At 40.1% G+C, this 26314-nt stretch overlaps 1 protein-coding gene across 1 annotated transcript in view; it reads right to left on the reverse strand.

Annotated features, from left to right (window-relative positions):
- The window catches only part of SGK1 (serum/glucocorticoid regulated kinase 1), a 70225-nt gene that overhangs the window by 31631 nt on the left and 12280 nt on the right, over nt 1-26314 (reverse strand). Inside the window, exon 2 of the mRNA XM_063151228.1 lies at nt 15291-15506. Coding sequence (XP_063007298.1) covers nt 15291-15506 — 216 coding nt within the window. The remainder of the gene's footprint in view (nt 1-15290; nt 15507-26314) is intronic.

A 26314-nucleotide genomic window follows, 5' to 3' on the forward strand; every position in this document is an offset into this window, starting at 1 on the left:
TCATCATGGCCCTCTCATCCAGGGTTAAACAATCTTTTGTTTGACACAAGGGAGAAACACACACAGTTCCTACAAAGTAGCAAACAGAGCTATAAATTTGAGCCCTTCCAGTTGACTCACAATAATATGTACATATATCCTAAATCAAGTTCAGAAAAGAAACCTCCCATTTAATTAATATTGTCTGTATTTTCCAAAATAAGACAAGGTGTAATAGAAACAGAGATCATGTCTAGACTATCCAAAACTGGGACTTATTGCCATATTTCTCTTTTTACATAGACTTAAGGAGGTCAAACTAAAGACTACAATTTAACTATCACAAAGAAACTAATGCTTTGTATGCTATAATAAAAATTATAAAATGTGTCTGAAATAATTTAGTGCATGGAATTTAACTGTTAAGTAAACAGTGGCATGAGAATGTATCTGTATGTGGAGCTGACACAACACTCACAATGAACAAGGCATGTTGAGTGGGCAGAGCTCCCACATGTTCACAGGGTCCCTCAGAGCTGTGGATACCTTCCAAGGCCATACTTCCTTGTTTCCCAGGAATCAGACTGAGAGTGTCATAAGACTGTATTTTCTGGTCCTTGCCATCTCTAACCAGAGCAGTCATTCACTTGCACATTATCCCACTCTCATTTACAAACAGTTAATGCAGGAAAGTGAATGTTAACTGAATTCACTGCAGGTTTGGTTAAAGATTTGGGCAAATGTTGGAGTCAGTTCCCACTTTGCCTGAACTAGTTCTCTGCCATTGTTCTGAGGGTTGTAAACCCTCAGAAATAATCAATGAACCTTGCATGCTCCCAGCTTGCTTTCAATTGCTTCTGGCCTGAGCAAGGAGCATTTTTCCATGGATGAGCAAGTGAGATGTCTCAGCAGCAATCACATCTGCCCACAGTGATAATTGTTCTCTGGCTGTTCAGTCACATAGCATCTATTGCCAGGGAGAAGATATGACTGGATTTTGCCTCAGATATTAATTGTGCTTATTGTGTAGGCAGTTTGCAGACCTTCTAGACTACATCCTCACTCTGTCCTGGGCACTAGTATAGAAAACTGGTTGCAATATTGCTTTGTTCTGTATTTTTCTGTATGTTGGAGGAAAGAAAAGCAGTGACCGCTCATGCAGTGATGCATGCCTTCCATGAGGCAGGGAAAATTGATCTTATGTGGCATCTTGAAATACTGAGCCTGAGGATTAACTGGATAATTATTTCAATTTTACAGATGAAAAATCTAAATAACAAAGAGTTTGAAGATTTGTTCAAACTCAAATCTCAGTTCAAAGAATCTGGAATAGGCTTTATTTTCCAATCCTCCAATTCATGTTCATGATGAAGTATATCCCCTAATACATTCTTACATAAGTATGACAATCAGTTTACACATACAGTGGGGTTTATACCAACAGAGAAGCCCTTTTTTTTCTGTGTATTTTCTTGATGTTCATCAAGCACTTGGGGACCCTTTTCCCAAGGCTTGTAGTTCTGCTATGTACTCAGATACAAAGGGACTGAAACTCAGTTAAGTGAGACAGTGGATCTGAAATCCTGCCAATAGGATTATCAAGCCCTCAAAACTTCATGTATACAGGTTTTGCTCAGAAACAGGGTGAATTACTCAGGAAAAGGGCTAAATTTGTTCCTGGATAATTAGTTTTGTTGTAGCAGAACTCCAGGTCTTTGCAGCTTGGTGAGAGGAGGTAAAGGATAATGGCTCTGATGTGTGCAGGGTCCACACTGAGTCAGCTGAGATTTATAGCCATTGAGAAAATCAGAAGCACTTTACCTGAGGGATTCTGTAAGACCTATAAATCTTCCTGGTATTCACCAGGTTTCTATTTCCACCCCAAATGCCACCATAGCCTAATCCCTCTTATGTCCTGTAGCCCTGTGCAGTGTCTATGCTGGCAGTGGTGGGGAGTTCCCTACAGTCATCTCTGTCCCTGTGTACAAGGATGCTGGCTGGCACATCCTTTAATCTTGTCTGGAACGTAAACTTCTTCATACAGGGCAGATATGCTTGACTGAAGAACAGAAGGTGAGGCTGCAGGAGGAGCTGAAATGTACCTGCACCCACCAGCAGCAAGTGTGTGGTGCACTCACCATCTGCCCTGCTGCATTCCCATGGCCTGAGATGTACATGCCCTGAGGAAGCCAAATGTCACTTGCTCGAGGGACAGCTTCAATGTCCTACTGACTGGGAACTGTTGATATTTTCATAATACTGCAGTTCAGTCCTGTGACACCAAGGTCAAGAACATATTATTACCAGAAAAGATTGTCTACTGTACTTGGGTTTGACCCTTTCTTTTAAAGTGCCTGATCATTCTACCTTTCTTATTCTCTGCTAAGGAATCATTTGACCTGAAAATGGAAAGGAAATGAGGCTGGTTAGAAGCAAAATGGTTTTGGAGAGTCATTGTCTACCTGTGCTATACTTGAAATCATATTTCCATTAATTTCTGACAACTCAGTGACATAGTGAAGAAATAGTCTTGTTCTCTGTTTAAAACAATGAAAAATCTCACTCTGCCTTCAGGAGTGAGACCTCTGTTACAAATACATGCAGAGAAATAAAGTAAATTAGCAAAAACTGTACCTTTTTACTTATGCTCCTTTATAGTTGCAATGATTGTTGCATAAATGCTCAGAGGAAGAAATGAAGCAAAGCTGTACAGGAGATGTAAATGCATGTCTAAATAGTGCCACTGTTGTATGCTGTGTGAGTGCAAAGCTTGAAATGGAATCATATGCAACTATGACAAGCCCATGTTATTCTACACCCATATTTTGCAAGAGGTGGTGGAGGTGGAGTGATGCTGGCCTGATAATGAGGGCAGTGATTGTTATTCCTCATTTCAGGTAGAGACACTGAAATTACTTAAATGAATAGGCTACTGCTATGTAAAGGGTATGATTAGCTCTTATCAGTGGGTTTCTTCTGGCTCTCCTGACAGGAGACAAAAGTGGCTGAATAACTCATGCAGCTCATTAGGTAAAATGAAACTCTAAAACTTCATTCTACCCAAAAAATAAATTGAGGGACTTAAGCCATAAAGTTCTGTATGAACATCATTCTTATCTGGATGGATGTTTTTTGCACTGGTCAGCCATGCAGCAATATCCAGTTTGGCTGAAACCTGGTTTCAATCAGATTTAAACCAAATTTTGCAATCCATAATGCAGGTTCTAAGGAAGGAATTAATAGGGCCTGCATGGTCCTTGCAGTCTGGCTTTGCAATTGCAAACAGTGCTAGTTCTGAACATTTGACAGCTTGATATTTGATGCTGTCATGGTTAACAAGACTTGATGTTGAACAAAAGGGCTGGCCAAAAGTTAAATGTTAAACATCCAACTGCTTGCATGTCCACTGACCATGTTGTTGGTTCTTAGCCTCTGCTGCTGTGAACTGTTTTTAGCCATGTGTTTTGAGAGGTAAGGAAAGAACAAGGTATATTTCACTGCTTATTTCAAATCATAAAAGCACCAAAACAGGACTGCTGGATGTGTTAATAATTTCTCTTCCAATTCACTTTATCTCTGGTCATAGCATCAAGAAAAATGGGATTTGTTAAATAGGAAAATATTTAACACACCTACAAGAGTCAACAATCACTGCAACTGAAAAACAGTTGCTCCTGCTTTCAAAGTACATGTATTTGCTTGCACTCAGTTACCTAATCAGATGTGGGAATGCTGGTTCATAGCTACACATCTCTCTGAAGAAAATTCCCACTTGTGGTTAGTTTTTCCATTCCTCCAAAAGATTTATTCAGCATGTAGGTCTTTTCCTTTCCAGCTGTATGCAAAATTTTAAAGCAGATGTAACATAAGCAGTGGTCCATCTTTATCTCTAAGACCATCAGCAGGATTAATTGACTTATTAATTGTGGCTTTGGTCCAAGAAGAGCCTATGGTTCTCCCTCAGAGAAATTGAAGCAGCATTCTTAGTGAAATGATAGCATACGATCCCAACCCATCCAAAACTGGCAACAATCATGTGAGAGCCAAACAGATTTTGAGGTTGTGACAGAATTGAGCAAGTCTGTTACTATCAACCTCACCACAAGATTGCTGCCAAGATACTGAAAATTCAAAACTAAGCATACACAGCAGTTTCTCCGGAAGAAAAATAATATTGACAAATGTTCTATGAAGGCACCAGACCTTTCTTCCCCCACGAAAACTCTTTGCAAAACTTAAAGGAGAAACATCCTCTGAAGATCTGCTGACAGTTCATAAAGGAAGCTCTATAGGCTTATATGTCCGCAAATATTCCTACAGGTCTTATTTCCACTCTTCTCAGTATTGCTGGAATGAAACGTAAAGGAAGAATCAGGCTGCTAATGGCATCCATGGCAGTGATACAATCTGAGTTTTGCAGCAACAGGCTTGGAGAGTGTCCAAATTGCCTTTTTCCTGTGCTCCTGCCGTCATAGACTGGGGCAAGCGTAGGTTCAGTACCGATTTCAGCATGTGCTAACGTGGTAAAAACACAGATTCACAGACTACTGCAGCAGTTCCATAGCTCTAAGAGGACAAAGGGGCCAAAGATTGCAAACATTGCCACCACAGGCAAGCCTAAGAGGGCAAGGAGGAGCCAGATCTGTGATTAGATTGTCTTCTCAATTGGGTGTGAAATGCCCCACCGAATGCAGACAAAGCCTTGGACTGAAACCGTGGCAGTGGCTGTACCTAGCGCAGGAAATGACAGATTTGCTGCTGAGTTTTTTCTTCCAGTTGTGCCAATAATGCACAGGACCCCGGAGGAGGCACGTTGTGATGGAGGAACCACCACCTGAGCATAAAAATCTTTTACGGGTGTATCTGTGCCTTCTAGGGATGAATTCCCAGATCCTGATCTTCAGAGTCCACCCCAAAACTACAGAGTGTAGAAAAAAAGAAGCAGTGCTTTATCAGGGTGGAACTTCGGCAGTATCAATATCCATAATCAATGCAACTATTGATATTAAATAGTGGTTTTGACACATTAGAAATACAATAAGCATAGTTAGCTGACATGCTGAATTTGAAAAACAAAAGCCACCCTCAGAGACAGCTGGAACTAAAAACTTTATAACGTCTCAGTGATGCATATGAAAGCAACAGAAACAGAAAAACCCTGGACTTCCAATTTTGACAAAAAAACCCTGGTGATTGAAGTACACAGATGTCTGAAATTCTTCCAGTTATAGTAATCGGATTGTAAAGGTACTTTTCTTTTAAGATATATGATATTTATCTTGACAGAGTTTACTCAACAGCTTCATTGTTCCATGTGTTTCCCTTTGGTGCTTTGAAAAGAAAGCTAGTTTGTTCTTTTCATCTGTAGCCATTCCCTCAGTAGCTGTCATTTATTATGTAGAAAAAAGGATTGTGTTGCATTTCTGTATGCATTTGGCTTTGCATGTAGCTATATTTTTCTTTCAGTAAATGTATCTTGGGGCTTGGGGAATTGTTTTGATGAAAGGACAGCTTTTTAAGCCAAGATATCTTTATCTCTCAAAGAGCTTCAATTTCTGCAGGCTAGATTAAAAAAAAAAATCCTTAAGAAACCAAACATCGTCATCTTAATGAAAGCTAGCTTTTAGACATCAACCTTCTAGGGTATAATCTGTAACTCTGGGTGTGTAGGAACCTCTGCAGGTACCTCTTCAGCAGCACTAGGTGCTTCACAGTAACAACACCCAATATCTTGACAATCGAGGGTGAAATATCAGCTATCTAACTTCTGCCTTTTAAGAGTGGCTTTTGAAAAGCTTCTCAAGAGCACCAATCCCTATTTCTATCTAATAGACCAAGCCTGTCAACAAATGCTCCAGTTTTGACAGGTCCTTCTATCCTATAGAAATCAGATCCGTTTCTCCTGCCTTCCATGAGTCCCCTTGGAATAGAGCTGATGGCAAAACTTGGCCACTCTCAAGAATGAGACCTTTAGGAGGCAGGGAGGAACTGTAGCTTTCCTTCCCACCTGCACTTCATCCCACAACCCCTTAATACTCAAATAAGGGGTTTCAGGAAGGCAGCCCAGGGTTCAACAAGCTACAGGGTTTTGTGTGTGCTCTAACAGTGATGCAGCTGCAAAGGGCGGCATTCACAGCATCCTCCATTTTCACCTGGACAAGGTGTTACCAGCTAGTAGTTAGAAGATGCTTTGGGAGTAGAAAAGGTGTTTGTCTTCCCCACCTTACAGATTTGAGCTACCTAAATCATAGTCCTCAGATTTCCGCTTCACACTCTCAGTAATAATATGTGGGAGGAACCCTCACTCCATCAGTTTATCTTTCAAGGGCAAGAGTGGATCCTACCACATCCTCTTCAAGACCATTCTTAATCCTTCTTCATGGCTTAGAGAAATAAATCCAACCTCTTTTTGTCTTTTCTATTTGCTTGCTTTGCATTATTCTAAAGCACTTAGGTGTGTGCAAAATTTAATCATGTAACTGTAGGGAATGGATTCTGCTCCAGAACAAAGAAAGATGTTATCAAGTGCTACCACTTGATAACTTGTCAAATGTTTATTGGAATTAACACATTTGTATGTTGTTTTGGTTTTACTTCTGTCTGTAAGTCCACTTATCTGCAAAAAAAATTTTAGTTTCACAGGAAAGCAAAACCCACATGGTTTCACATGACAGCTCACACTTAAGGATTTCTTAATTAAAAGGGCTAGATTCATTTTAAGTTCCTTTAAACTAGCATTTCTAATCTATAGAATTCCCTTGGGCCTTATTCCTTCTTCTTCCAGACTCATATGACTTATAGATATCACCCCACTATTCCCCTAAGCTCTGTCTCAGGAAAATTTGATGCTTTTCCCCCCTATGAAATAAATTCTCCAACTTATGCAAAACTATCATGGGACTTTAAAAACAATAATGTCTTTTCTAGGAAGGGTCCAAAATAATTTTGAGAGAGTGTGATTGTTTTGAGCCTGAGCAGAGTTTCTATTTGGTTTAAAGGTAAATGTCTATATGGTGTCATACAGTATAGGCCAAACAAAGTCTTTGTGCAGCTGCACTGCTGCTTTGGAAATAATTATATTTCCATTAATGCAAATGATCAAAAAAGTTGATTTATCATGCATCTGTCAAATCTAGAGAGTGCATTACAGAAACTCTTTTAGAACATCCTGAGCTAACTATTCAGAAGGATGAAAAGATTTCACAAAATGGAAACTCTATAATTAGACATAGAGCAAGCACACTGTATTAAGAGAAGAGACACTGAGGAGTCCTGAGGTGTGGATTCCATTAAATTACCTTAAATGAGCAGCATTGTAGGCACTGTATTGACTAATATAATAGGATTTACAGAATACATGAGTTTACAATATGGAGTTCTTTGCCAATTATAACCTCTTTGTGCAAAGAGGAAAATTGTACATAAGAGGTTATCTGGAACTTCTAGACAGAAAAATAGTGATGCCTATTTATAAACTGCAAAGGAATGCAACATCTCCAGTGTTAAGAGGAGGAAAAATATTCTCCACTGTGTTACAGGCACTGACCAAGGCACTTGGGGTGTCTTGTCTGGTCTGGGACTTCCAGGAGTTGACACACCGGGGCACACAGAGGAGCCAGAGGAAGAAACCAAGTTTTCTTTAAGAAACATATTTCGGGGTCAGGGATTAATTTCTTTAGAGAGAAAGGGCCCACAAGACCAGCCCTTGTCAATACTCAAAAGCACAGTCTAGGCAGGCCATGGGATATCTTTTGGTGGGGAGAGGTGGACACACACTGCCCAGGGGATGCCCTCAGCTACTTTGCAGATCTAATCTTTAGCTATCTGTATGTGGTCTTAACAACACATATATGAAAGAGTTTGTTTTATCTGTAGTGCTGTTACTCTTTAGAAGAGAAGTATCAATTGCCCGTCAGATTGCTTTTATGACCTTGTCACACAACGCAACAGACTCCTTTGTTTATCTACTGTGAAGCACGGGATTATCTTCAAAATGAGCTGAAGCAATGATTACAAGATGGGCAATAAACAGATTAAAATCAAACTCTAGTTGAGAAGAGCAACTCCAGTAGCTCCTGCTAAATAGAACCTTTGTAGACCAAAGTAATCTAGCACAGCATTTGGCTGACTGGGGAAAAAAATATATTTCGAACTAACTACTTTTTTTTTACTGGTCTTGTCCACTGTATTCTTTGATATCAGACACTAAGTATTACCAGAAGCTGGATTCTGGAGAAATGCAGAACATTCTTCAATTCTAGTGAGAAAAATCTCTTGGCCTCATATGGCTGACCAGTTAATAATCAAAAATGAGCTTGGTCTGTCTTGCATGACAGAACAAAATTAAACAGAAATTTGGTCGACTGTGTTTGGTCCACATTCCTCATACCTGCTCTGCTGTGTATTTTTGGGTTACTAGCGCCAGTGGAGGAAGGAGTACTTTTCTCTCATCTTGTTGACTGTCCGCAAAGCCATTTGAATCTCTGACTCAAAAAAGGTGCTAGATAAAAAACATATTAAAAGAAAAAAATAACTTAAGAAAGAGAGAGAAAAGGATGTCATTTCCAGTTCAGGTATTATGGAAACCCCATGGAAAGAATAATAAATCATTTTCCAGCTGTAGTTATCCCCAGGGAAAATACTTGACAGCTTCTTTAAAATAAGAAATACTTTAATTATCTTCAGTAGTGTTGAACCAGCATTTAAAAAGAAGGAGAACATGTTTTTAGATTTTGATATTGACTTGTCCAATTAATTTACTAAGTCTGTGGCACTTGAACAGACCTGTGATGGATGTACAAATGACTGAGTGCCTCGCTGCGTATTTGTAAAGCAGATGATTGATGTATCCCATAATTTCTTTGAGCCATGGAGCTGATTTATATGCTCTGTGCTGTATAGACATTCTCTTTGTCAGTTGGGACTGTAAAACCCCCCACAGGCAATTGTCTGCTATTCAGTCTTTCCCATTCACTGAAATTACACATAATTTTAGCCTGTGCATTTATAAACTATGCTTTGCCATTTCCATTTGAAAATGCCTTTGTGCTAAACATTTTTGACTTGTCTAAATAAATATTATCCATAATAACCCTATATCAATCCATTACAAACCCATGTAACTATGTACTGCATTTAGATTGAATCCCTGAAACAAAGCCTGTTCCCACCTCATTCGTGTGATGCTTTCACAGCTGATACTCACAGCTGCAGAGAAATCTGAGCTACAGAGAAATCTGTGATTGTTTCATTTTGCTAAAGCTATAGGATCCGCAATAAAATAATGTTTGAGTGCCTGGTCTTCATATATACAGATGATCAAATTCCAAAAGCACAGAGACCTATTGGCAGGTAAATAAGCCTGTACTCATGGGGGGAGGTAAGTATTCAAACGAACTCAATTCCAAATTCCATCAAAACCTCATTAGTGACACATTTATATCATTAGCTGAAAGAGCTTTAGTGTAGTCAGCTAGAAACAACTATTTAGGAAATAGCTATAAGCTCTGCTGGTGAAAAATGGCTTTTTCATTAGAGACTGTCAATTCTCAGGATTAAGCTGCAACTTTGAGTTGTGATGATCCAGAAAAGACAGACTTTCTACAAGCAGAAACTACAGAATGAATAGAAGTAATAGAAGAAATACCTTCTTGACTGTTCTAATTGCTCATCTTGAACCACTTTATTCTCTAAAACTCTCTTTAATCTTCAGACAGTGCTACAATACATTACTGGAGCAGCGTATCAAGTCTGGATTCACTTGTAAATGAAAAATGATGAGAGAAGCTGTGGAGGTCCAGTGGTTGTGGATTCTGAAGTTAAATCATATGTAGTATAGAACTATTTCCTTTACTGGTTTTAACATTTTCTTCCTTAGGATTATGTTGCAAGTGTCCTTCTCAGTATAACACGGAGCTCTGAAAAAGGTTATCTGATTGATTGGCTCTCTGTGTGTCACTTTTATGAACACAAGGGGCAGTTTCCCAGCTCAGTGAGATAAGCCCCCTTCTTCCAGTCTTAGGGGCCATAGCAAAACATACCCTGCAATCTGGAGTAACCTTCTGTAAGGGCAGGAATATTCTATGCATGAATATATTAGACTTCAGCTAGATGCCACTACATTTGACTCGTCTGTTTTGGAAGACAGTTGCATATCCCTGTAGCTCTTTATATTTGAAGTCTGCTTATAATATGAAGTATTTTATACAAGATTTTCTTGTTGTTTCTCTGCTTAAATGGGAATTTTCCAGTTGTTTTTAATTTTCCCTTTCCAGACCTATTTCTACTTTTCAATATTACCATGGAGTTGGCAAATAAAGCACCATAATTTTTCTGGAATGATGTTAATATTTTTTTTTTCTGCCAGGTCCTTGTCCTGGAAGAAGAACAAGAAGGGACAAAAGAGAAGCCTAAACTCATCAAGATAATCTTCATAAGTCTTTCCTAAATCACTGCATGAGGCATGCCATCAAGACAACAAAGTCTGAGCTATAGGCTCAGGGACCATTTGCCTCTTTGTCTGTCCTTTGCTCCTTGAAAATGTCTTTCCAAAGGATCCTACTTACCAGGGTCTCTGACAGACACTCCAAAGTGGATTTCATTATATAATGAACAAAAAAAAGAGACAGCTTGCTCTGCAAGGCCTTTCAGAGGCATGTGTTGCCCTGGTACTGCTGCTCTCACCCACAGCAGATGGATCTATTTCACATCCTTCCCCATGTCTCTCCATATGGGACAGAAGCAGACTCAGTGGATGGAGGGCTCTACTCCTAAATGCAAGCACAGAGTGTCTGCTTTGCTGAGTGTGGGACTGACCTGAGCCAAGCTACTTTCTGTGGCATCCAGGCTGCCTTCTAGAGTAATCACACTTAACTCAACACCCTATAGGGTGTACTGAGTAGTTACAATTATTCCATCAAAGTGCATTACTGTCTTTCTGCCTCTATCAAGTGTAATCTGCCATCAGGTTATTAATTTGCCTAGGTTTGCTGGAGCCTCTCACAGTCCTCTCCAGACCTGATTTCACTGAACAATTCTGTATTTCTGCTACCCAAACTTCCTTTTTAAAATCTACTTTTCTTTTCCAAATTGTCTTTTATTGCGGCACTTCTCACATGTATTGGTTCCAGGAATACTTTTGTCCCGTACTGGGCTTTCAGGATTTTCATTTCCTCTGTTGTGTATGTGCATATGTTAGTGTATTAACTAGCACTTACCAGGGTGTAAATCACAGGGTGCCTCATTACCAAGGCGGATCATTAAATGTAGGAGGATTATTTGTCTAAAATGTGTGAGAAAACCATATTTCCCTAAAAATCCCACTCAGACTTGTCACCAAACTCTTTCTTTATGGAGAGCTAGTCAGATTTTTTTCATCTCCACATTTTCCTAGTCCATTAAAAGGCATTAATTTTTATGATGCCCCTTTACGCAAAATGTTTAATCTGAAACATATTCTTACCCCATCTCAAAGGAAAGTTTCTAGGAGCTGTGTGTTATTTGTGGGAGAGATTTGTAATTAGAACTATCTCAAATAGTTGTCCAGCCTTTGGCTTGGGTATATTTCTTTCAGTATTCCTCATCTCTGAAGCAAGACTTGAATACGGTTAAGTGCTGAAATCTGACTGAATTCAAGGGTTCTTCTATACACAGGATCCTTGAGAGACTTTCAGTAGCAAAATTAATTCCTGCTATGGATCTAATAACACGATCCAAAAGTGTCCATGAGAGTAATTAACTCCCACTAAGCTGCAAAGGACTTCTCCTAAAAGGTGGCAGCACTGAATTCCCTGCAGCCCTAATTAAGATTCTCCTGATGCTCCTTCACAGAAGACAGTGGGCATGGATGGACTGCCATGGGTGGAAGAAGACAAAGCAACTGCCTCAGGAGCCTCCATCTCTTTCCCATCGCCTGCCCCACAGACATGATAAGAGGGGATGAAGAGATCCAAACGTGGTCCCTGATGTGGGGATGGCCCCTCCTGGGGCTGCTGGGGCCCAGCACCCTGCTCAGCACCCCCGGGTGCCCCGTCTGTCACACAGCCACGGCCATGCTGGACACGCTCCCGGCCAGCTGAAGTCATGTTGCCTAAATGGAGTAAAGGCTTACTGAGCTCGCCCTTTCCCTCCTGCCACCTCTTAGCTAGGGGCTGCACAGGGCTTTTGTCTGGCTCTGGAAAGAAAAGACAGCTCTGGACATTCAAGGCTTTGGTCTCCTAGATAGAGATGTGTCTGTGGTGCTTCAGGACAGACGCCAGCTGATGGATAGGGCAGCAGGAGATTTTTTAGACAAAGAGGAAAGAACAGAACAAGCCTTGAGCCTAGCTCTTGGCTCTGAGAAAAAAAAAAAAAAAAGATATTTTGAGCTCACTAACAAGGTCCTATCTTTTGCTTATTTAGAGAAAGGTTTGAAACAAGGGCATAACAATACAGTGCAAGTGGAATACACAGGTCATGCAGAGCATAAAATAATTTTATGTGTGTGTGTGTGCATGTGAGTATGATTTGCTTCTTATAACCCAGCTTGGTAAACCCTCACCTGAGAGATTTAAATCACACCCAATTTTCACCATATTTGCCTCTCCCTATTTAGCAGACTGCAATGCAACTGTAAGAGATGGGTTGCCTGCTCTTTCAAAACCAGCTTACTCACACGAGGTATTCATTACACAGCATGGTAATTTATTTTGAAAGCAAATTTACCCTCCTCATCAAGCTAGTGAGTTATGTGCAACCTGAACTATGCAGATAGACGTGGAAAAGTAAGGTTTGGTTATTGTAAATCACTACCCTGGCAGTGGTCCAGGCTCTTAGGGCTTCAGCTGTTACACTAGTCGAGCAGATATAAGCTCCCATATAACTAATCCACATCGGTTGCAAAAAACAATAATATACCTATGTAAGCCAGTCATGTGAAAATTAGCATGATTTTCTGGCAATGCTTGGTAATTATCTAGTCCACTGTAAGCAAAGCAGAAAAAAAAAATCATAAAAATGCAGAGATTATACACTATCGTACAAATAACAGAGGAGACTTAATAGAGGTTACATCAGTAATAATTTTTATAAATTCCAGCTGGCACATGCCTTAATAGAAAAGCCTGGGGAAGTGGAAATGAGAGCATATATTAAGAAAAAAATCATTATTTAAAATACTTTTAGTTTCAAAATAATCTTATTTACGCTATGTCAATTTTTAAAAACTCCACTACATAATTACAATCACAGTAAACAAGCAGTAATGATTTTTTCCCTTGTTCTGTACTGGAAATAAGAATAGGAATACAGATACGTGTCCCCTTGGGTGATGTGTTTTAATCAGGTTGGTTTTTATAAGGCCTTTTTCAAACTGATCAGAATAACCTGAAGCCTGTCAGAAAAAAACATGTTGCCTAGAATAAGCCTTTAATAATATTTCACAGCTGATTTGTTTTTGAGTTAATTTGCCCTTGAGCAAAAGAACGGGGTCAGGTGGACCCTTGTATGGGTTGGTGTTGAGCACAGCACAAAGGAACTATAATCATGATACCAGTACCTGGTTGCAGTACTGAAAAACAGAGAAGGAAGAGCAGTGGAGAAAAAGAAACAAGAGTTATCCAGGAGAGATGACTGGCACAATCCAAGCTCCCTGCTGATTTAACAGAGATCACGTTCTCTTCTCCTTGAAATACAGAACTGTTCAAGTTCTGTTCAAGTTCATGGGTTTAAAGTGAGGGGAGTTATTTCACACTTGATGCAGCTTGTGCCACTTGTAACCCTCGAACAGAATCTCACCCAGAAACTCTCTTTAAACTTTGAAAAGGTCACACACAGAACTCCTTCAGCCTTTATTATTAAAAGCTTCCTCCTGGTTCTACTGTAGAGAAAAAGGCAGTGACCTTACGTTTAATCACATCAAGGACTCTGTGCTTTAACTTACTTAAAAGATTCCTTATGCAGGAAAGCTTTATCCAAGAAGTCTTTTGCCAGATAATGATGTTTTTAAAGCAGCGTGCAAAATACCTCCCTTGCTGCAAACTCCAGCTGCTGAGTAAGCAGCCTCTCCACTGCCTGCAGAAAGGAGACAGCGAGAGAGGTCCAGGGGAATCTGCATTCAGCCAAATCTACCTCACATGCATGTGAAACCTAATGGAAATCAGTTGTGAGGCCCTACAGCTCTGCAGGAATACATGTGATTTACAGCAGGGCAAAGGATTTGCAGAATCCTGCTGTCTTTGGTGCTTTCATTTTTTAATGCTTCAGCCTGAGCAAAATTAATCTTCTTAATGAAGTTAAAATGGAGGAGTAATTAGCTCCTTCACTTGCACATGTTTAACCACAATGCTTTTGCTGGGTTTCAGAAGTGCACAAGACTTCCATTTTTACCTGCTGCTTGGATTTCCCTGTTTAAAAATGCAGCAAATGTAGCTTGAAAAAAATGTTTCTGCTGTGAGCTCTATGCTAAGGCTCTGATAAATGCCTTGTCACATTTGCTCTGCTTTGTACTTGGAAAGATTCTTATTTGTTTGCTTTTATGTTTCTACAACTCTCTCCTTTTTTTTTGCACACCATTTCCAGGCAAGGGATAATTCTGTCAGGGATGACAGACTCTGCGGAAAACTTTCTGTTCTGCATTTGGCTTTTCTCCACAGGGATTATGTGGAGCTGAACAATGAAAAAAAAGTACAAAGTCTGCCTCAGAAAAGCCCCTTCTCGACCATCTTAGCCCTCACAATTTTGCCATCTTCACCTCTGTGTGGAACTGCCCAGCACTAGATGAGGAATGGTGTCATCTATTACATACCAACGTGACTTGAGGCAAAACAGGGTTTCCCTTCTGCTAGAAGACCCCCTGAATAGTTTACCTCCTGTTTGGGAAAACTACCTAAGCCAAATTCTAATTTCTAAAAAGAAAGCTAGACGTGGTTTGGGGAGTAGAGGGGATGAAGGTGGTCTTATACTTGTTGGACAGAAGGGAAAAACTTAGCAAGTCTGGGTCCTTTTCACTAGCTTGGAAAGATAACATCACCTATTCTTACCCCAGTTTCTGTAAAACAGAGAAATAATATTTATTATTATTGCTAATCTGTTCAAATACTATGAGAGTACATCACAGCACTTTAGTGAAGAGTCTTTTCCATGGACACCAAATTTCAAAGTAGAAAGCAGAGCCCAGATGTGCACAACAGCCTTGGTCAGTAGTTTCAGGTTTTGGAACATCCTTTCTCTTCCAGGGGCACACAGTCTCTTAAATACAGGTCCATTGGAAGTACAGACCTGTTATCAGTACAAAACATGTAAACAGAGTTTGTGGGGAGGAAAGAGTGGCTTACTTTGCAGTTTCTCTGGCTCTCCCAGGAGCAGGACTCGGCCTCCTGAGGAGCAATCCCTCGCTGGAAAGGGTGGTCACTCAGGCAGGTCTGGCAGAAGGGAGGCTCCAGCTCTGCATCCCCTGCAGGTAAATTCATCACAGTGGGCCCTGGGTATTTGAGGCTGGCATGTGGATGCTTCTCAGCGTTGACCATCGGGCTCTTAATCCACCTTCGTACCTGCCAACACAGAAGCAGATTATGGACTCTCTTTGCTCTACAGATGTTGGGAGGGCACAACAGGGTTTCCAATGAGGACAGTAGCACAGATCGTGGCAAATAATCAGATATGAGGATCAGGATCAATTTTCTGTAGGAAAAAGTACCAAGGGAAGTCAGGGTGAGCACACATCATCATAGCCAAGGTCTTAATGCTGAGAATTTTTTTCTGATTTGTGCAACTCTGCCATAAGTTTATCTACAAAATAAAGGCTTTATAAATATATTGAAGTGTGCAGTAGACTGCTAAAAGAGAGTGATAACTACCTAAAGCAAGTTCTTCCAGCCTAAACAGCTCAGTTTCCCCCTGAGAAAAAGCAGACTGGTTTTGCAGGAATAGAATTGTAAGACTTGCTTTCTGCAGTCCTTTCTTTCAACAGCAATATCTCCTGTATCATCTCTGACTTCATAAACTACCTCAGCCTTTTCTGTGCTTCCTATCACTCCATTCAAGAGTCAGTTTCTCTTGCTGACCTGCCCCAGATTTTGATCCTGACTCCTCTAACCAGCTAGGACCCAGTGCACTGCAGTAGGAAGGACACTGGCCACGAGCATAATGCACTGTGCTGGCAGGGCAGGGTGTCAGCCTTGTGCACTTTGTTTGCTTTTCCTTTCACTTCTGTGACTCTCTCTTTGATGTGAATCAACAGTATTGGATTTTCTGAGACATTAAGTGAGGAGTGAGAGAACCTCTCTGAGCTCTTTTTACAAGTTATTTTGCACTGTGAAAGCGAAAAGACCACTATGTGAGCTGTGGTATATTTGCAATGAATCTGATCAGAACTCTGTAGTTAGAATGCAAAGGATGGGCAGGGATGTCTCAGGACAGACTCTTCCAGCCTGGAGGGGGAAGGCTGAGACAACCAGGGCTGACAGCCCAACTGTCTCCTATTGAAAGGATGCAATCTCTTTCCTCTGGGATCCCTGGCCTCAGCAGCTCCATTTTTCATTAAGAGATGATATTTGCCATTAGAGGATGCTTTACATCATGAAAAAAATCCCATTTTATCTTACATTAGTCACGAGCAGGATGGCAAGTGCTTGATTAACAGTGGAAATCCATATCACAGCAACTGGTAACCAGGACCATGCATGATAAACAAACAGAATGAGACATCTCTGACTGGCCTTCTGCTGGTGACTCCTCCATGAGCAAAGCGCCTGCTCTGCTGACCTGCCGGAAATCTCAGCATTAGGAAAATTTCTCTTTCCTCTCTATGGAAACCAAGCAAATAGATTTCCTTCTGTGGGCAAATGAGCTGCTTTCCAGTGCATTTCCCATTTGCATTTTTTAGTGTCAGTTCATGTGGATAATATTACCCTCTACCTCCATGCTCCGGATTATCCCCACAAAATATCCAGACTGCTTTAGCTTCAGATTGACGGGTTGAAGTTGTAGGGGGGAGGGATTAATTTTTCAGATTTAGTTTCAACAAATATATAGATACTGATCTTTTAACCCAGGCAGGTTTAAAAAAAAAAAATTGCCAAGCATAATTGATTCTGTGACTTTTAAGCACATAATTAAATATGTTATTGTCCCCAAATAAATACACGATTATGTGTCTTGATCTAATTTCAGATTTTGGTGTGTTGAAAATAATTATTATATTTATGGTAAAAACAACAAAAAAAATAAAGCTTGATTTCCCAGTGTAGTTTTATTACAGGAAATATTAAATATATTTAGTATGATTCTGAAGGAAGTAAATGTCAAATTTGTTCTTTTCAAGATATACCTGGTGGTCAGTTAAGTATTTTCTGACCTGGTTCTGCCTTTTTTCCTCAACATCCTGCAACTTCAGTCGTTTCACTATTGGTGCACACAGTGTGCAGAAATGTGCATGAATAAAGAACAAAACTGACAGCAGAAAAGGACCAGGGCTGCAATGAGCTGCAGGTTCAGTCTTCCTTAAAATTCAGGAAACATAGGCCAGTCTTTTGCTTGAGACTTCTCAATTGCATATGGAATTCACATGTAAATGTGAATCTAAGGTTTCATTAAGACCCTATGATATTTGGTTTTGTGATATCAAATTAATGACATTTGCAGTGATACAGTTATAAAATAATTTCTATTGTAACCTCACCTGTTTTTTCACTCTCTTGTGTTTCCATTTACATATCTCTAGCCTTCCTGTGTATGAAAAAGCATTCAATATGTGACCTGGGTGCTCCTGATACACCAAAATGTGTTGGTATTGAACGATCTTGTAGCTGTACCTTTTAATGGCAATGAAATATACATTCTGCAGTTTAATTATCATAAATTAAAAATTAACCACTGATGCTTTAATGATGAGGGAAAGTAACAGAGTGCATTTTATGAAGCTGCACACACCAGAATGTAGATGGCATTTCTCTCTCTAGCATCAGCAAGTGGTTCCTGAGTTCACTCTGAATTCTGAAGAATTCTTCTTTATTTATTATTTATTCCAAGCTAACTCCTGATTTGAAGCCAGATACGCATCTTTTTTTTATGGATTACTTATTGCTGTTTAAAAATGTTGGTCTAAACCAAAGTTTTCACATGATAGGTCCATATTATTTATATATTATGGCCTGTACTGAGAGATTAAAAATAAGCACGATCATGAACACTGCTCAACAATATGAACTCTGGTCATACTGTTGTTCTGTTGAATGAAGCAGAGTTCTGGGGAAACTAAGGAGAAAAAATTTCAGGAGAATCCAGCTTTGAGATTGAATGAACCAGCACGATTGTTTGGCTTGATTTTTTTTTTTTGATGGTTGGAAGAAGTTCCAATAGGTTAGCACACCCACAAATGCACTGTCAGAGGAGAGCTTTAAAAGTAGTTTATCTTCATTAGGTCGGACAAAGTCCAGGTTCACGTACATCCAGTCCAGGACACCGTGCTGACTCAGCAAGACATGAATAACATTTCAATAAACTTAACTGAGTCACTCTGAAAAGCAATGTACAACCAACAAATGCCAGTAGGAGCCCAGGGCCTGCACAGCTGAGCCCAGGGAAGTTGTTTTCCTTTCCTGTGCAGCCTTTGCCCCTGAGTGAGGCGCTCCTGGTACCCGCCCACGTGCCCGGACCTGCGGCGCTGGGGCTGGGCTGTGGCGGTGCCAAGGGGCTCTGCCAACGCCCGGCGTGCCGGGCTGCTCCCAGGGCTCGCCCACATGGATGGGCTAAAGTCTGCTCTCTAGTCACAAGCCACGGAAATGCACATCCAGCCCTTGTGTGGGCACCTTGGGTCAGAGTTATGGGGGGTTTAATTAGCTCTGCAGCCATTTACTCCACTTATCTGAGTTAAAATTTCAGGTTTTATTCCGAATTGAGAGGTTCAGGAGGACTTTAATGACATTCAACTCCTCTAATTTCACTTCTTCAGCTAATTCAGACTAATACCCCTCAGTATCCCTTTGCAGACAAACCCTACATTTGATTTTGAAATAAGATTGAGTAAAATGCACAGAAGAGTGTAGAAAATTCAATGATTCACCACTGACTTTCAACATATATCCATATGGGTCCAAAGTCATTGAAAATACTGATTTGAAAGTAGGAACTGGCCGCAACTTCAAAGCGGCAATGTCAAGATCAGACTTTGGAAGAAAACCAATTTCTCTGGCCATTGCTATGCAGGTCTTGGGTTTCTATTGATGCTTGTAGATTATATATTACTTTTCAGAGGGCCTCAGTTAAGTTTATTGAAGTGTTATGTATATGTATTAGTCACTGAATTGTAAGTCTACACTATAGGCTTTTGTCTAGCTTTAACCTTAATAGACTTCAAAGATTTTTTGAGGTTTTAATATTTACATTTACATTAGACAAGTGCCTTAGATCTATAGCTCTGTTTGACTTGGGCTATCTTAAATGTCACTATGGGATTCAAAGTGCAAAAGTTCATTTCTTTTTAATTCACTTCCCCTAAAAAAAATCCTACACTGGATTGCACAAAATGTAAAAGAATTTTAAAGAAATTTCTCAGAGTTTCTTCACTGATTTCACAAATTAACAGGTAGCAGATGATAGTTTGCTATTTAGGGCATTATGTGATCATAGAATCATAGAATGATTTGGGTTGGAAGGGACCTTAAAGATCATCTAGTTCCAATCTCCCTGCTGTGAGCAGGGCTACCTTCCTTATGACAAGGTTGCTCCAGGCCCCATCCAGCCTGGCCTTGAACACTTCCAGGGATGGGGCATTCATAACTTCTCTGGGCAATCTCTTCCAGAGCTTCACCACTGTCATCATGAAAATTGTCTTGCTAATACCTAATTTAAACCTCTTTCTGTGTGAATTTGGTCCTTCTCCTGTCGCTACATGCCCTTGTAAAAAGCCTTTCTTTACACTTCCTGTAGGGCCCCTTCAGGTACTTGAAGATGCTGTAAGGTCTCCCCAGAGCTCAAATAGCAACGTGCTAGGTGCATAATTCTTTATGGCACTGTAAGGAATATTTTATTATTCAAATACATTATTTTTTTTAATTCTTATCAAGATATCCACTACCACTAAATAAACTAGAGCCTGCTCCTGTTCAGAGCAATCCTCCTCTGAACTTCCTCTGATAACTTCTGTACTTTTTTTTCCAAGACAAGGCCCAGCAATTTCCTCCACCATTATAGAGTATAAGCATCAGACTCTAAATGTGTCTGAGATAACCAGCTTTAATATAACTACGTATTTGAATTATTTCTTAAAATGAAGACTTTTGAGGTTGTCAAAGCAAATAATTTTACTTTTCCAAAATCAAAACTTTCACATTTTCAAGTCAAATGACATTTTTCTTTCTTTTTATTATTGTTTTTATTGATACAGAACAAATTATTTGGAAGAAATGCAGTCAACTTCACACTCACAGACTTTCATGACTGAGAGTAAACACTTCTCCACCCTGCCACATTTTAATTTTTTTTTCTATTGGTGGTTCTGTGGGACCATCAAAGGAGCTCTGGAAGTAGTCAAAATTGTTTGGTATTTCTGGCATTTCTTGCAATGATAACAAATAAAACTGATGAAAATTTTCAAGAAAAGTGAGTTCTTTCAAGAAAAGTGAGTTCAAAGGAGTGTTCTGCACCCTTCTAATCTGTATCCATGTTTCACTAATCCCAAACTAAATTGAAATGTGACTGTTGCTAGAGAGCAGCTCTAAATACCCTTTTCCCAAGCATGGCCTGTAGCATTGCTGAAAGGTCCACAAGTATTTTTTAAAGGCTCTTTATTTTCTGAGCCTTGTTTTCTCAAGTTTCTTTGTTTGCTTTACTTTCTAAAAACATGATATCCAACAGTGATAATCTTAGACTTGAAAATTGCCAGATGTGATTAAATAAGATTTGCCAAGTTCCAGGGTGTTTTTTTCACTCCTGGTTTCTCCTGTTATGTAATAGCAAACAGATAAAGCTTTTAATTTCATATGGCTCAGTTGTCAATGGCATCAGTTGACTCAGCACATTCTGCACTTTAATCGGTTATCCATAAGCCAGTCCCCATCACTGCAATTATGAGGAATGTTTTCCATGAGAGAAACACCAGCCTGTTCCCTGCAGCCTCTACCAATGCAGATGTGGCTCTTGCTCAGAGGAAAAAAGATGCCAGTGGCACCAGTGACCATCTTGGACCATCCTCCCTATTTCTGGAGGCTCTGAAAAACCTGGTGCTTCGCAGGACAAGATGAACTTCTTTGCTGGCTTCTCAGCTGAGCACTTGACCTTCAGAACTGATGAATACACAAGAAAAGAAAAGGCAGGTTATGCAAGACATAATGTCTTGCAAGATTAGGCCCTTTGTAATTGTGGCAGTCACTCCACTGCACTAAGCCCCTGTGTCTGATGTGGACTGTGGATTTTAGAAGGATTTGGCAATAAGGTGGGAAGATACACATCCTGGAGTAATATTTGTGTGAAAGAAAAACAGCATAAGATTATAGACAAATTTAGATGTTTAAAATTGAAGACATTTGCTGAGGACTGAGCATAAACTGGGTGATGGAATGGCTTGAGGAGAATTGTGGGAAAAACTGCTTGGAGGTCCAGTACTATCAGGCAGTTCTCAATGAAACATCACACCCATCAACACAATAGTATCAAATGTAATCTGACAGCCTGCGCAACCCTGTGCTCTGTGCAGCAGCATTTTCTCCCTCTGAAACTTTGGACGGGCTTTTTTTCATATTTTTGTGGGAAATTGGAATAAACCACTCTGTGCCCTTGAATTTTTCTGTACTTAAATGCCATTCTTCGTGAAAGTTTGTTTGCATCAGTTATGGGTTATTTTGGCTCTTAGTCAGCTCCTTTGCTCTGCATGTTGAATTTCAAAGCCTCTGGATATTCTTTTCCCTGCCGGACACAACCAAACGCCTCGAGTGTGATCTAGGTCAGTGCATGCGCCTGTGTTTGAGTTCTGCCTCCCTCTGATATCAAATGTACATTCCCCCTTCTCCAGTTGCTGTTCATCTGATCCCTTCTTTCCTTTTCCTGACGTTATCTAATTGCACCCTGGACAAGGATTTGAATTTTCATCCATTATGTAAACCCGGGGTGGACACAGAGCTCTTGGAATCATCTCCCCCGAAGTCTCGAGGGCGACTGTCAGGAAACCTATTTAAATTACAATTAGGTAGATTAGGGAATGAAAAGCTCCATTGTTCAAACTGTATACAGTCATCTACTTGAGTGGAAAGTGGTAAACGAGAGGCAGGCTGATTAATGCCCCGACTGAGATCCAGCGCTACTCCCTCGCTGACTCTGACATTTAATTTGTCATGTCCCATGGGAAATGCGGCACAGCAAAAGAATCACTTTGTCAAATCACCTCGAGCTATTTTTTTCCCTGCAGATCCCTGAAACACACCACTTTGTTGATTAATAATCACATTTTATTTTAAAAGGGAAAGTGAAGGGCAACTCGCTGCATAGTCATCATTTGCTGCTTTCCCTGCAAAGCCGAGAAGCCGCTCGCTAAAAAGCAGACAGAGGCCAAATAGCAGAGCACTTTGTTTCTGTCCGAGGCTGGATGTACATGCCTTGGATTCAAGGAGAGTTTAACCCTCCAGCTGTGCCAGGAAAAAGGTTACCTGCATGTGAGGGGGATCTGGGGAAGGACAGATTTTCCACAGCTCGGGATGGAGAAGTGCAGGGAATGTTTTTCACAGGAACCCCAAGCACACTTCGGTATTGCAAGGGAATATACAGCATCTGGCAGAAATCACGTCTATCCAAGGGAAGGGACAGCAAATATTTCAGTACTTGTTGTTGTCATCACTTGCAATGTTAACACATCAAGTAAATAAGGCAGATTTTTATGATCTTAAGTGTGAATGACATGTCTCCGGGCCACAGAAGAAAGTCAGCAAAGGCAAGATTCTTAAAAAAATATATGTCAACATGTGACTGCATTCAGGCACTAATCCCAAAAGTTGATGGGTACCAAAACAACTCCAGGAATCTGGAGTCCTCTAAGTAGGGGTTTAAATATTCCTGCTGAACAAGTTGTAAATCATGTAGTTCAAGGCATGAAGAGCAGCAGAAAAGTTAGGCACATCAATATTGCAAATAACTACTGTCAGTGGGCACAGTGCAAACTGCCTGGTTGATTTTCCTGTTCCAGTAAATGGGAAAGCTCTTGCCAGCTCCAGTTGTGCAGGAGAAAGTTTGTAAAACCCACATCTCACATTAATAGCTAAATTAACTTTTGCAGTGCCCTCACACTGTTTTTTTGTAACGCGGCACCAAAAAATTCTAAACAACTGAATAGGCACCACTTAGGATTTTCCTCTTTTGCTCCGTCTCATAACCTTATAACAATTGTTAGTGTCATGGGATTCTTCTCTCTGTGAGTGAATAAATAAATAACTGATGTGTTGGAATCAGGTAAGAGCTCTTGGATCAATTGCAAGCACTGATGGCACTTGTTACTACACGAGATGGGACAATAGATTCATTGTCCCTCCTGGTGTATAAACACCCTCTGCGTATTATGTCAAAGAGCAAAACAAAACAAAATGGGCTTTATTGTGTATGTGCAAGTGTAATCTTTCCAGGCTACCAAGTTAAAAGTGCTTTTCATCTAGATCAAATAAAAACAACACAAACAATACAACCCGAAATCCTATCCAAACAGTCTGAGGCTGCTCTCTGGTACCTTCTTTTCTCTATTCCATGTTTTATGTGAGTAATGCTAATTGTCAGTAAGCCTAGGCAACATTTATTTTAACTCCTGCTTTGATAAACACCACATCCCACATCTATTAGTCAAAGCCTCAAATCAGTCTGCAGGGTACTGTGAGCATCTGATCCGGGCACAGGAATGCATGCTTGGATGTGAATGGCAGCAAAGGTAGGTGAATGAAAAAATTCCAGGCAAAACAAAGATACCTCAGTGTACATTTTCTCCATCTCAGTTTCCTGATGCAATGGTTATTTTGCATCCTTCAGTAATCTGGGCTGAAATAGCCCAGCATTATAAAGTTTAACTGCAGAGCAAGAATTATGACTGCAGTGGCAGAACATTATGGATGACTGGTTACAGCACCAAGTCCCATTCAGTAGTCATCCTTAACTATTCAAAAGCTTCATACTGTCAGAGCAGGGAAGCATATTTTGTGTGGCCTGAAATTAATAACTTCCCTATTTCAAATTTGAGCCTAACTCTACACTTCACTAATCTCCTTTAGATCTGGCAGAAGGTGACCCTTCTAATTTATTATATAACTTTGCACAGTATCCTAATTTTTGTCAATCTTTAAAGCAACCAGGACCACTAGATGAGCTGATTTAGGATGCCTGGTCCTTCTGGCCCTGTGAAAGAGACATGCCAAAATATTCACAGAGCTGTGAGACAGACCATACACCTTAGAAAGCTGCAGTATTCCCAGAGGGGCTCCCGGTGAAAGATGCCAGTAATTTTTTACAGATCAGCCTTTGACAGGTCCCTGGGACCTGGCAGCAGGGACTTGTGCTGTGCAGGCCCGTGTGTAGAGTGGCATGGCAGTGCCATGGGGGACTTGCCACAGCCTTGGTCAAGCTTGAGCACTCTGGGGCTGTCCTGTCATCTATCAGACTGGGTTACACAGACAGGCAAACGTCCTTGCTTTTCTTTTCCAAGGCAAAGGAGATACTGAGTAATAGAATCACAGAATAGGTTTGGGTTGGAACAAAACTTAAAGATCCTCCAGTTCTCGGCCCTCTGCCATGGGCAGGGACACCTTACACTTTACTGGGTTGCCTAAAGTCCCATGCCACTCAAATCAGCCATTTCTAAATGGCATCCCAGCTGAGATGCAGTGTGCAAAACTGCAATAAATTTCTATCAGGATCTAAAATATTGTTTTATACCAAACCATACAAGAACTTATGGCTTAAAAAACCATCATCAGCAGGGATTTAAGCTAGGAGGAGGATTTATAGTTCAAGTGTTTTGACAAATTAATTCATTGCCACATGTGACCAATTCTTATAAGATCATTCACTGATTTTCATCACTGATTTTTTCCCCACTAGGATGATAAATGGAACTTATGGAAAGCACACCACTTGATACATACTGTGTCACTGTAGGAGAACATATGGTCCTGAATGATTTGAAAATAAAACATACATCGTTGTCTAGCAATTGCACAGACTGAAAGTAAACCTCCTTGATACAAGAGACTCTTTTGAGGTTAAAATTTGTGGGTTAATGATTCAAAATTTTCTGTGCATGATATTCTTTAGATATATGTAATAAAATCTTAGCTCAGGCTATCTGAAAGATGGACCAAATGTTTATAGTGTTTCCTGCTCCAAAAGCTGCCAGCAACATTTATTTATAATCCCATGAGGAGAAAACTATTATTTTCTAGTTACATTTCAATCTACTCTGAAATCTGCTTGAATTTCACCAAGCTTCCCATCACTCTGTGGTGACTAGATGCCTTCTCCATTTGAGAGATAGGTCTTACAAGTCCTCCTTGGAGAGGGGGAAATGACTCAGTGCTTCAAAAACAAAACAGCAAACACAAGATGAACTAACAAATCTGAAACCCCATCCCAATGCAATTTCATCACCTATAAAACTGCAGCTGTTTCAATTTGTGAAACTAAGCAGTTTCTCCTGCACCTGTCAAACCTGCCTGGCATTTCAATAAATTGTTCCATGTGTTGTTTTTGCTCCTGCTTTAAAATAGCTGGAGAAATATGGTTTTAAGAAGGGCTAAGCACAGACAAAAAGTACAGTTAATTGGAGTAAAACCACATTTTCAAACTGCCAGTCAAAACCAGTCATTCATATGTATTAAAGAAATAAGTGTTCTTAAGTGAAAAACATAGTAACAAATGCAAACCAGACGCACTCAAAAAATGAAACAAGGGAGGCTTTCTTTCTGCCCTTTATATTATTTCCTTTCTTAGTTTAGTATTTTTCCAGGGGCACATTCACACACACAAGAAACATATTATCCAGCATTTATTCCTTGTGGTCTTCACTTTATTTACACGATGAAGGCAATAAAGAGCTTTGTTTTAGAAACACGAGCTGAAGTGTAAGTCACCAATGCTGATTTATCAGCTTGTGGGTTGGAGTCCCCCACATGTGTAGGTTGTTGGTTTTGGGAAGATTGTGACTGAAGCAGATTGTTTTGATTCTCTTATTCCATATGCTTTGTTATGTGTAGATTTTCTTTTGCTTAACTCTTGTAAATAAAAAATAAATATTCTGAAGTAATTTTGGGCAAAAGCTACTGAAAGCTAGCACATTTTTCCTCTGAGAATGCCAACAGTTTTTGAGGGTTCAATGCCAAGCAGGTTAAACAATAAT

The sequence above is a fragment of the Melospiza melodia genome, chromosome 3, assembly GCF_035770615.1.
Source record: "Melospiza melodia melodia isolate bMelMel2 chromosome 3, bMelMel2.pri, whole genome shotgun sequence".
Taxonomy (NCBI): Eukaryota; Metazoa; Chordata; class Aves; order Passeriformes; family Passerellidae; genus Melospiza; species Melospiza melodia.